Genomic DNA, 12,684 nt, shown 5'->3' with positions numbered 1-12,684 from the left:
GTTCTCGTACGCCCATCACTGCGTTCATCATCTGACTATGGCAGGGATGCCAACCCTGAGGTTTTGTCAAAAACATGTTTTTATTTTCTCCTGCGTCTCCTAAGGCCCCGTTGACATTAGGCAATTTGGAATCAGTGCGATCCTGTCCACAATTCCAATTTGTGTGTTTGGGTGTCATTGTTCTTAACGGTACCCAAATGTGGTGTGTGACTGTCGTGTGACAGAATCACGCGGCATAACACACGTTTAAAAAAAAAAAAAAAAAAAAAACATACGCACACACAAAATGCAGGAGAATCTTTTTCTCAACAAACAGGCATACAGGCAGCCCCTAGTGTAAAGCGTGAACACTGGTTTCCACAACACAATGTGTGAATGGGGTAAAAACATAAAACGTCCATGGGACAGGAACACCAGCAGTAAAAAAACAAAAACAAACGTCATCTCTTTTACTAAACACTGTGCATGTGGCTGAACTCAGGAGTAGCGCAACTCCCTGACTCCCTCCCTCCTTCCTCACCTTTCCCACTCTGTCCCTCTATGCCTTTCCCTCCCTCCCTCCCTCCTCCACCTTTCTTCCTCCCTCTCTCTCCCCTATCCTCCCTACCTTCTCCTCCCTCCCCCCCCCTCCTTCTCCTCCCTTTTCCCCCCCCTCCTTCTCCTCCCTTTCCCCCCCCCCTCCTTCTCATTCTCCTCCCCCCCTCCTTCTCATTCTCCCCCCCTCCTTCTCATTCTCCCCCCCCTCCTTCTCATTCTCCCCCCCCTCCTTCTCATTCTCCTCCCTTCCCCCCCTCCTTCTCATTCTCCTCCCTTCCCACTCAGAACGAGTCGTGCATGCGCAGCGAGTGCCTGGCCGTGAAGCCGAAAGCTGTCAGGGCCGGGTGCCCACACTATGAATGGAGGCGCCAGCCAGGGGGGAGGGGAGTTATGGAGAAGAGCAGAGCTCCGGGCGGCCACGTCGCTGGACCGTGGAGCAGGCAAGTGTCTGTTTATTAAAAGTCAGCAGCTATACTTTTTTTGGCTGCTGACTTAATAAAAACTAAAAGGCTGGAACTCCTCTTTAAACATATTGTTCATATTCTTTAACCACTTGAAGACCAGGCTTTTCAGCAACCTTTTGTTAAAAATCTGTTTAATCAGTTGTTTTTGCTTGAAAATTACTTAGAACTCCCAAAATTTTTTTTTTTTTAGCCGAGACCCTAGGGAATAAAATGGCAATTGTTGTTATTTTTTGTGTCACGTGGTATTTGCGCAGCGGCTTTGCAGACACAACTTTTTTTGGAGAAAAACAAACAAAAACAAACAAAAAAAAAAAAACACACACTAAAATATATATATATACACACACACACACACACACACATATACACACACACACAAACATGAACCACAATTTGTTTCAATAATGTGAAAGATGTTACATCGAGTAAATAGACACCCCATATGTCACACTTTAAAATTGCGCACGCTCGTGGAGTGGCAACGAACTACGGTACTTAAAAATCTCCATAGGCGACACTTTAAAACGCCTTTACAGGTTTCGTGTTTAGAGTTACAGAGGAGGTCTAGCGCTAGAATTATTGCTCTCGCTCTACTGTTCACAGCAACACTTCACATGTGTGGTGCGAATTCAGTTTATATATGCCTCTGCGCGTGCATGAAGGGATGGGTGCACTTTAAATGATTTTTTTCTGATCTTTTTTAACTTTTTATTTTTATACACTGTTACTTTACTTATTATTTTTTTTCCCTATCACTTTTATCCATATTACAAGACATGTAAACAGTCCCTTGTAAAATAAATAAGGATGACAGGTCCTCTTTATGCAGAGATCTCAGATCAAAAAGACCACAAATCTTTTAAAAGCAAAAAAAAAAAAAAAAATTTATTTACTTCCAGCCTGGACTAGACCTCCAAGGCCATAGAGTCCGATCGTCTATGGGAGCAGCTGTCGAATCGTTTCTCAGGCAAACTGGCAAAAACTTTAAGCCCTCGAAAACTCCAGCAAGTGGTGGGGGGTTTTAGATGGTTGGACACATCTCCTCCCGCTGCTTCCGAAACCATTCCAGGGGCACATGAGCCGCCTGGACCGGTTTCATAAGAAAGCCGACCAAATAAAAAGAAAAATATTATTATTACCGTATTTATCGGGGTATACTGAGCGCCGGCGTATAACGCGCACCCCAAGCTGAGAAGGGAAGTTTTGGGGGGGGGGGGGGGGAACTTAATTTTTGGATGCTCAGCCTAGTCGGTGTCCGTCTGCTGTCGGCGGCCTTGCGCGGGATCCGTCTACTGTCTGGCCTTGCGCGGGATCCGTTCAGCCTTGGTCGGTGTTCGTCTACTGTCTTGCGCGGGGTCCGTTCAGCCTTGTCGGTGTTCGTCTACTGTCTTGTCCATCGGCAGCCTTGCGCGGGGTCCGTTCAGCCTTGTCGTTGTTTGTCTACTGTCTTGCGCAGGGTCCGTTAAGTATTGTCGGGTCCGTCTACTGTCTTGCCCGGCGTCCAGCAGCGGCCTTGCGTGGGGTCCGGCGGCCTTGCGCGGGGTCCGTTCAGCCTTGTCGGTACTCATCTACTGTCTTGCCCGGCGTCCATCGGCAGCCTTGTCGGTGTCCGTCGCGTCCGTTTGCCGGTCCGTCCAGCCTTGTCGGTGTCAGTCGTGTCCGTCTGCCGGGGGTTGCAGCGTTGAATTTGGCGCCTTGGTCGAGCTGTGCAGAGCCGGATTTCCGGTGTGTTCAGCTCCTCTCACGTGGCTCCGTGCAGAGCCGAGTGTGCAGTACACTCGGCTCGGCCTTTGTCGGCGCGTTCAGAGACAGCGAGGATCGGCGAATAGCGCGCACCCACAATTTTCCCCTGATTTTAAGAGGAAAAAAGTGCGCGGTATACGCCGATAAATACGGTATTTAAAAAAAAAAAAAAAAACACACACAGGGGTTACACTGATATCTTCAGCCATAATCCTGGTAAACCACAATGTGTATATACGTATTGCGGTCGGCAAGTGGAATATCAATCCTCTTACTTTCTAAAAAAGAGTGTGATTGGAGGTTATCAGTACATTTTCAATGTTTTATTAGTAGAATAAAATTGTACAGTGTCTGCGCTGAAAAAAACCCCCAAATCTTGCACAGAATGTAAGACGTTCAGAAAGGTTGCTCCATCATTTTACTAGAAGCCCCGCCTCCTGAGAGGATTGTATTTTCTTAGACTGGCGCCATAACAAGACAGATCTACACAGCAACCCGTCCACATTTCTGCTCCCGTCACTCACCTGTCTCTGCTTCTCTTTATATCTTTCTGCCTGAGCATCCAACTCCTGTTGCATCCTCAGCCTGGCTGCAGCCACTGCTTCCTGTCTTCTGACCACTTCATCTGGGTCTAGGGAAAGATTCAACACAAAGTCAGATCATGGTCATAAAAAGTAGTAGTAATCCCTCAGTATTTTTTTTATTTTCAAAATCATACTTACCTAGGTGGATGCAAGATCGGTCCGATGCTACATCTGTCCCCTGCCGGCTCTAACACTGAGAACCGAGCGATCAAACACCGAGCGATCAAACACCGCTGATCACTCAGTTCTCAGAGCTCCGTGAGCAGAGAGCCAGTGACTGTCAGGCACCGGCACTCTGCTCTACCCCCCCCCCCCACCGCGTTCACTGGAGCGCTGGGCCGTGGAGGGTGCGGGAGCAACTGAGCAAAGGTGCTGGTCCAGGGTTGTGGGTGGATCCTAAATTCACTGGGCCGGATTCAGATAGGTTAGCGGATCTTTAGTTTTCGCATAACCTATCTGATTTGCGATCCGCCGGCGCAAGTTTTTGAGGCAAGTGCTGTATTCAGAAAGCACTTGCCTCTAAAGTTGCGGCGGCGTATCGTAAATCCCCCGGCGGAATTCAAATTCCGCAGCTAGGGGGCGTGTAGAATTTAAATCAGGCGCGTCCCCGCACCAAACGAACTGCGCATGCGCCGTCCGCTAAATTTACCAGCGTGCATTGCTCCAAATGATGTCGCTAGGATGTCATTGGTTTCGACATGAACGTAAATTACGTCCATCCGTATTCGTGACCGACTTACGCAAACAACGTAAAAAAATTAAAAATTCGACCCGGGAACGACGGCCATACTTAACATTAGCTACGCCGCATATAGCAGGGGTAACTATACGCCGGAAAAAGCCGAACGCAAACGACGTAAAGAAAAAACGCCGGGCGGACGTTCGTTTCTGAATCGGCGCAACTCCTCATTTGCATATTCGTCGCGTTTACAAACGGAAGCGCCACCTAGCGGCCAGCGTGAGATTGCAGCCTAAGATCCGACGGTGTAAGTCACTTACACCTGTCGGATCTTAGGGAGATCTATGCGTAACTGATTCTATGAAACAGGCGCATAGATACGACGGACGGAACTCAGAGATACAACGGCGTATCAGGAGATACACCGTCGTATCGCTTTCTGAATCCGGCCCAATGTCATGATCTTGCCCCAGCCTGGACCGGCTCTGTGATGTCAGCTGATAGCAGGCTTCAGCTCGCTGTCTGCTGAAAATGGGTCACAGGAGGCAGAACAAACTGCATCAGCTTTGGCTGTACTTCTCCTTTAACCACTTCAATACCGGGCACTTACACCCCCTTCCTGCCCAAGCCAATTTTCAGCTGTCGCTGTTTAAATGACAATTGCGCAGTCATCCTACACTGTAGCCAAACAGAATTTTTATAATTTTGTTCCCACAAATAGAGATTTATTTTGGTTGGATTTGATCACCTCTGCGGTTTTTAATTTTTTGCTAAACAAAAAAAGAAAAAAAAAGAAAATTTTGAAAAATAAATAAAAATAAATTTCTTTAGTTTCTGTTACAAAATTTTGTAAATAAGTACATTTTCTCCTTCACTGATAAGGCAGCGCCAATGGGGTGGCACTAATGGGCACTAGTAGGCAGCACTGATGGGTATTGATAGGCGGCACTGATGGACACTCATGGGTGGCACTGAAAGGCTGCAATTATGGGTGGCACTGAAAGCCGGCACTGCTGGGCACGGATATGCATCCCTGGTGGCATTGGTAGAAGTTTTGTGTGGGCACTGGTTGACAGCGTGGGGCGGAGTAGGCACCGGATGTGGCGTAGGTCACTGCGGTGATCTATGCCCGGAAGAGGGAGCAAATATCTGGATTACACAGGTATCTGCTCCCCCCTGAAAGGTGCCAAATGTGACACCGGAGGAGGGGGGATTCCAAAAAGCGGAAGTTCCATTTTTGGGTGGAACTCCGCTTTAATCCTCATACACACGATCGGATTTTCCGCAGACAAAACGCAGGACTTTTGTCCAAAGAGCGTGTGCCTGGATTTTGTCTTGCATACAAACGGCACACAGTTGTCGGCCAACAAACACGAACGACTTGTTTTTTCAGCTCTTTAGCGCCACCCTTTGGGCACTTTCTGCTAATGTTGTGTTAGGCCCCTTTCACATTGAGGCGTTTTTCATGAGGTACAGCGCTAAAAATAGCGCTGCTATACCGCATGAAAAAAACCTGCCCTGTAGTGTTCAATGTGAAAGCCAGAAGGCTTTCAAACTGAAGCGGTGCGCTAGCAGGAGCGCTCCAAAAGTCCTGCTAGCCGCATCTTTACTGCGGTATAGGAGCGGTGTGTTCACCGCTCCTATACCGCGCCTTCCCATTGAAATCAATGGGAAACCGCGGTAATACCACGGTATTAACCGTTTTTCGGCCGCTAGCGGGGGTTAAAACCTCACCGTAAGCGCCCGAATATCGCGGTAAATATGACGGCATAGCGGCGCTACAAATAGTGCGGCTATACCATCACCGCGGCTCTATCCCCAATGTGAAAGCAGCCTTATGGTAAACATTGCTTCTGAGCATGCGCGTTTGGACTTTTGTACACGCGGATAAAATTCCAACATTTGTCCGCGGAAAATCCGACAACAATTGTCCGATGGAACGCACAAAACGGTCGGATTTTTGGCCAACGGTCTGTCAACACACAAATCCCGTTGGAAAATCTGATTGAGGCTTTAGTTCATGGGTGCTCAACCAGTGGACGTCCAGTTGTTGCGAAACTACTAATCCCATCATGTTTCTGCCTTTGGGAGTCGTGCTTGTAACTGTCAGCCTTGCAATGCCTCATGGGACTTGTAGTTCTGCAACAGCTGGAGGGCCACAGGTTGAGCACCCTTGCTTTAGTTAGTGGTTTTGCCCGGAATTCTACTTTTAGTGCAAACAAAGTTCAGGGAAATCCGCCACTTTATGGATCACTCTACTGAACAGACCTGTAAAGGGCCAAAGCCCAGACCATTGAAAGGCATGAACATCAGATTTACTTTAACCACTTAAAGCGGTGGTTCCCCCTTAAAAACAACATTTTTTTATTCCACTGCCCCCCCACATTCCATCATGATTAAGGCTCTTAATATTTTTTTTCCTGCTGTACATACCTTAGTACAGCATCTTCACCCGTGCATCTGGGTTGCGAGTCCCGCGGGAGTGGGCGTTCCTCACAGGCTGTTGATTGACGTTTTCCCCAAAAACGAGCTCTCCCCCCGTCGCGTAAGCCGCGTCACGGTTGGCGAAAGGAGCCGAACGGCGAGTCGGCGCTATACTGCGCATGCACATCGCCGTTCGGCTCCTTTCGCCAATCGTGACGCGGCTTACGCGACGGGGGGAGCTCGTTTTTAAGGACCGCCTCCTGCATCTAGATACATGTCGGCAGAATGGCACGGCTGGGCACAATCACATACCTGTACATCCTCATTAAGTGCCCGGTCGCGCGCCCGCGACCCGGTCCGAAGCTCCGTGGCCGCGGGACCCGATCGCCGCTGGAGTCCCGCGATCGGTCCCCGGAGCTGAACAACGAGGAGAGGTGTGTGTAAACACAGCTTCCCCGTTCTTCACAGTGGCGCTGTCATCGATCGTCTGTTCCCTGATATAGGGAAATGACGATCAATGACGTCACACGTCCAGTCCCGCCCCCCTACAGTTAGAAACACAGATGAGGTCACACTTAACCCCTTCAGTGCCCCCTGTGGTTAACTCCCAAACTGCAATTGTCATTTTCACAATAAACAATGCATTTTTATAGCATTTTTTGCTGTGAAAATGACAATGGTCCCAAAAATGTGTCAAAATTGTCCGATGTGTACGCCATAATGTCGCAGTCACGAGAAAAAAAAAAAAAAAAAAAAGCAATAAAACTATCCCCTATTTTGTAAACGCTATAAATTTTGCGCAAACCAATCAATAAACGCTTATTGCGTTTTTTTTTTTTTTTTTACCAAAAATATGTAGAAGAATACGTATCGGCCTAAACTGAGGAAAAAAATGTTTTTATATATATTTTTGGGGGATATTTATTATAGCAAAAAGTAAAAAATATTGAATTTTTTTCCAAAATTGTGGCTCTATTTTTGTTTATAGCGCAAAAACTAAAAACAGCAGAGGTGAACAAATACCACCAAAAGAAAGCTCTAATTTGTGGGGAAAAAAAGGACGCCAATTTTGTTTGGGAGCCACGTCGCACGACCGCGCAATTGTCAGTTAAAGCGACGCAGTGCCGAATCGCAAAAACTGTCCGGGTCCTTTACCTGCCTAAAGGTTCGGGTCTTAAGTGGTTAAAATGTTTATTAGAAATATACAGACTGGTAAAAGAAAAGTACTCCATGCTTTACCTGCTGGCGCCGTCTGTGCGCTGGCGAGGAGAGAGCTAAAGTTGGATGAAAATTTCTGCTTCAAAATATACAAAAGGATGCAGCCGAATAGGATGAACCATCCGTAGCTGGAGAGAGCCGAACCCACTGCGAGGAGACACAGAAACAAGAGATCAGCGGCCGTCATCAATACAAAAGGTTACACTGACAGTGGTGGGGATCTGGGGATAAGCTGGACCTGAGCGCCCCCTAGTGAAAGATCAAGATAACAGCATAGCTAGAAATGTACAGAAGGTCACATTAATACGCCTCTTTATACTGGCACGCGGCTTTGTTATAAAAATAATCTGGTGAAAGCTAATATTTTTTCAATGTAACATGAATTCTTTTCTGCTCCTCTGCCCAACACAAGCAAACAGAGATAACTAATTTCCCACTAGTGAATGAAGAGCCTCTCCACCCTCTTGTGTCTATATGAGACCACCATGAATGCACTTACTTGACTGAACTACCTGACCATGGAAGACTGCACTTACCTGATCCTGCCTGACGGCCCTTACCCAGCTGAACTACCCGACCATGGAAGAATGAACTAACCCAACCGTGGCCGACCGCCCTCGCCCGCTTCAACTAGGCAACCGTGGCCGACCGCCCTTGCCCGCTTCAACTAGGCAACCGTGGCCGACCGCCCTCGCCCGCTTCAACTAGGCAACCGTGGCCGACCGCCCTCGCCCGCTTCAACTAGGCAACCGTGGCCGACCGCCCTCGCCCGCTTCAACTAGGCAACCGTGGCCGACCGCCCTCGCCCGCTTCAACTAGGCAACCGTGGCCGACCGCCCTCGCCCGCTTCAACTAGGCAACCGTGGCCGACTGTCCTCACCCGCTTCAACTAGGCAACCCTGGCCGACCGCCCTCACCCGCTTCAACTAAGCAACCGTGGCCGACCGCCCTCACCCGCTTCAACTAAGCAACCGTGGCCGACCGCCCTCACCCGCTTCAACTAGGCAACCGTGGCCGACAGCCCTCGCCCGCTTCAACTAGGCAACCGTGGCCGACAGCCCTCGCCCGCTTCAACTAGGCAACCGTGGCCGACCGCCCACCTCAACTACGTGGCTGTAGCCGACCGCCCTCACCCGCTTCAACTAGGCAACCGTGGCCGACCGCCCACCTCAACTACATGGCTGTAGCCGACCGCCCTCACCCGCTTCAACTACGCAACCGTGGCCGACTGCCCTCAACTAGGCAACTGTGGCTGGCCGCCCTCACCCGCCTCAACTACGCAACAGTGGCCGGCCGCCCTCATCTGCCTAAACTACACAACCATGGCCGGCCGCCTTCACCCATCTCAACTACACAACCGTGGCCGACCGCCCTTAACCACCTAAACTACGAAACAGTGACCGAAGAAGAATGCATTCACCCGACCATGGCCGACTGCAAAGAGCTCACTAGACCACCTGACCATGAAAGATCGCACTCAACCGATCATGCCCAATGACCTTACTCGGCTGAACTACTCGACCATGAACGAATGCACCCACCAGAACATGGCCAACTGGACTACCAGACCATGGAAGAATGCATTCACCCGATCATGCTTAACAGCTCTTACCTGAATAAATCACACAGCCATGGAAGGATGCACCAACCCAAACATGGCCGACTGCCCTTTTCCAACTGGACTACATCTGACTGCACTTACCCAACACTGATCTACCTAACCATGGAGGAATACACTTACTCATTTATTAGGGTTGTCCCGATACCACTTTTTTAGGACCGAGTACAAGTACCGATACTTTTGTTCAAGTACTCGCCGATACCAAATACCGATACTTTTTTTTAAATGTGTCCTCAAATGCAGCCATGTCCCCCCCACATATGCAGCCATGTCCCCCCCACATATGCAGCCATGTCCCCCCCACATATGCAGCCATGTCCCCCCCACATATGCAGCCATGTCCCCCCCACATATGCAGCCATGTCCCCCCCACATATGCAGCCATGTCCCCCCCACATATGCAGCCATGTCCCCCCCACATATGCAGCAAATAAATAAACCTGTGATTTATTTGAACATACGAATATATAAAAAACAGACCAGTGATGTGTCTATAATGTTAAAGACCATATAACTCCTTTGAAAAAAGCAAAATCAAACTTTGATTCTGCTTTTTTCATAGGAGTTATATGGTCTTTAACAATATAGACATATCACTGGTCTCTTTTTTTTTATACATCAGAAGCAGTACCGCCGGCAACCACTGGGTGGCGCGTGGATACACACTAGAGTTGTATTGAACTGTGAGAGAAGCCCAGGCTGCTGACGTCTGTTCTGATATCGGCGGCATTTGCGTTCCATGCTAGTTACGTGGAATGGCGGTGACACATAAGAATCGCGGGTCATCCCGCGGGGAGAATCGAGATCGCGATTCTCTCCGCGATTAATCGTGCAGCTCTAATAGACACTCCCCCTTACTCGGGATTGGACGGGTGATCTGCACTTTGATAGACAGATCACCCGTCCAATCCCGAGCAAGGGGGAGTGTCTATACGCAGTGCGGCGGGGAACAGAGAGCTATTCAAATGAAAGCTGTAATGTTCCCCGCAAGTACTCCCGCCAATGCTCAGTAACGGTTCCGATACCGATACTGGTATCGGGACAACCCTATCATTTATCCTTACCTGACCATAGCCTACTGCATTAACCAACTGAACTACCCAACTATGGCTGAAGGGCAATCTTTCATCATGAAGATCGTTCAGCAGCTAAAGCAGGGGTAGGCAACCTCGGCCCTCCAGCTGTGGTGAAACTACAAATCCCATCATGCCTGTGATGATGATTATTATTATACAGGATTTATATAGCGCCAACAGTTTACGCAGCGCTTTACAATGTATAGGGGGGACAGCACAATTGCAGTACAATACAGAAGGTACAGGAGGGCCCGGCTCATAGAGATTACATTCTAAAAGGAGGGGGTAAGGCTGGTATAAATATGACGGTATGAACAAAGTCCAATTGAATGGACGCCTCAGATAATAAAAATCAGGACGAACAACACCCAGGTGCACTTGACATCCGTGGACACCACCACCACATGGAAAGCAGCTTACCAGATTGCAGATAAAAAACAGCGATGTATGATAATCCGCGTGATACCATTTAAAATGCCGGCCGGCACAATAAGCGTTTGACGTTTTTCCCATTGAAAACGTCAAACTTATGACGAAACGCGTCTGGGACGCTTACTTTTCACGGATGTCTGTGAGTAAGATTTTTTATATTTAATAAACCCGCATTTTAAATGGTATCACGATATGGTCCGGTTTCTTTTAATTACGTTTATGACCCACGGATCCGTCGCCTGATACGGATCTGAGTCTCCATAATCTGAGGACAACCCTACTGTGGCTTTGATCTACCTTGGTTTCATTCACTTTGGATCTACCTCCTAGATGATGTCACTGCAGAGCCAATCAGACTGTGACATGATCCAGAGCCCCTCCTACCAGCCTTGGTTATCACAGTCCACTGGTAGGAGGGGTTCCAGATGATGTCACTGCAGAGCCAATCACAGTTCCACATGATCAAAAGCCCCTCCTACCAGCCTTGGTTATGACAGTGGACTGGTAGGTGGGGCTCTAAATGATGTCACTGCATAGCCAATCACAGCACCACATGATCAAGGGCCCCTCCTACCAGCCTTGGTTATGACAGTGGACTGGTAGGTGGGGGCTCTAAATGATGTCACTGTATAGCCAATCACAGTGCCACATGATCAAGGGCCCCTCCTACCAGCCTTGGCTGTCACAGCCCACTAATTGGCTATACAGTGACATCAGGCGTCCTGCCTGATGTCACTTGGTCTGTGAAAACCAAGGCTGGTAGGAGGGGCTCTTGCTCATGCGGCACGGTCATTGGCTATGCAGTGACATCATCTATAGCCCCACCTACCAGTGGACTGTGATAACCAAAGCTGATAGGAGGGGCTTTCGATCATGTGGCACAGTGATTGGCTATACAGTGACAACAGGCGTCTTGCCTATCACGGTGCCACATGATCAGAAGCCCCTCCTACCAGCCTTGGTTTTTACATTCCGCTGGTAGGTGGGGGGGAGGGCTCTAGATGATGTCACTGCATAGCCAATCACAGTGCCACATGCTCAAAAGCCCCTCCTACCAGCCTTGGTAATCACAGCCCACCAATAGGAGGCGATCCAGATGATGTCACTGTGCCACATGATCAGAAGCCCCTCCTACCAGATGATGTCACTGTGCCACATGATCAGAAGTCCCTCCTACAAGCCTTGGGCATCATGGCCCACTGGATGGGGGCTCTAGATGATGTCATCAGTGGACAGCCAATCACAATGTCACATTACCTTAAGCCCCTAATACCAGCCCACTTAAAGGGCCAGCTGACACACAGGACAGGTCAGGTCTCCTAGGTAACGCCACCTCCCCCTTCCCCCCCTCACACCACAGCCGGCCTCCTCCTTCCCCTCCAACACATACAGACACCCCGGGGAGGGCGTCACCTGTCTCCTGCAGGAAGCTGGTGAAGTCCATTTCTAGTTCTTGCTGGGCGGGCGGCACCTCCTGATCGCCCATCTCCATGCTGACACCGCCGCTTCCTCCTCACACCACCAGATCCGGCTTTTCAGATGTTTACTGCGCTCCAACCAATAGCAGCGCTCAGATGACGTGTCGCACGGGACGTCTACGGAACACAAGCCGGAAGTACGTTGCGTTCCAAGACTCGCTCTACAGGACAGCGTCACCTGTGATTGGCTGATAGTGGATGGGAGGGCGGGGCTGTGCCTGGACGATGATTAAGCGGCTATAGAAGGAAACATAGAGCAGGGAGGGAGGATGGGGCTCAATCTAGGAGACCGTACACAAGGATATACTTATATATAAACATATATATTTATATTATTACCCCCCCTCAGCTATTTGACTGCAATGTAGACATGTGCGGTTTGTTTCGTTCCGAATTGAAATTCAGAACAAAAAAAAATGGTATTTGGA

The 12,684-nt window shown here is 49.1% G+C and overlaps 1 protein-coding gene across 1 annotated transcript in view; it reads right to left on the bottom strand.

Annotated features, from left to right (window-relative positions):
- The window catches only part of SELENOS (selenoprotein S), a 28,264-nt gene extending 15,898 nt beyond the window's left edge, over positions 1-12,366 (bottom strand). Inside the window, exons 1-3 of the mRNA XM_040342316.1 lie at positions 12,192-12,366; positions 7,671-7,796; positions 3,269-3,375 (exon numbers count right to left, since the gene is read on the bottom strand). Of these exons, the coding sequence (XP_040198250.1) occupies positions 3,269-3,375; positions 7,671-7,796; positions 12,192-12,270 (312 nt within the window). The 5' untranslated portion in view covers positions 12,271-12,366. The remainder of the gene's footprint in view (positions 1-3,268; positions 3,376-7,670; positions 7,797-12,191) is intronic.
- Positions 12,367-12,684: the final 318 nt, after the last annotated feature.

The sequence above is a fragment of the Rana temporaria genome, chromosome 3 (assembly GCF_905171775.1).
Source record: "Rana temporaria chromosome 3, aRanTem1.1, whole genome shotgun sequence".
Lineage (NCBI taxonomy): Eukaryota > Metazoa > Chordata > Amphibia > Anura > Ranidae > Rana > Rana temporaria.
Note: the sequence above shows the minus strand (reverse complement) of the source record. Positions and strands in the feature narration are given on the sequence as shown.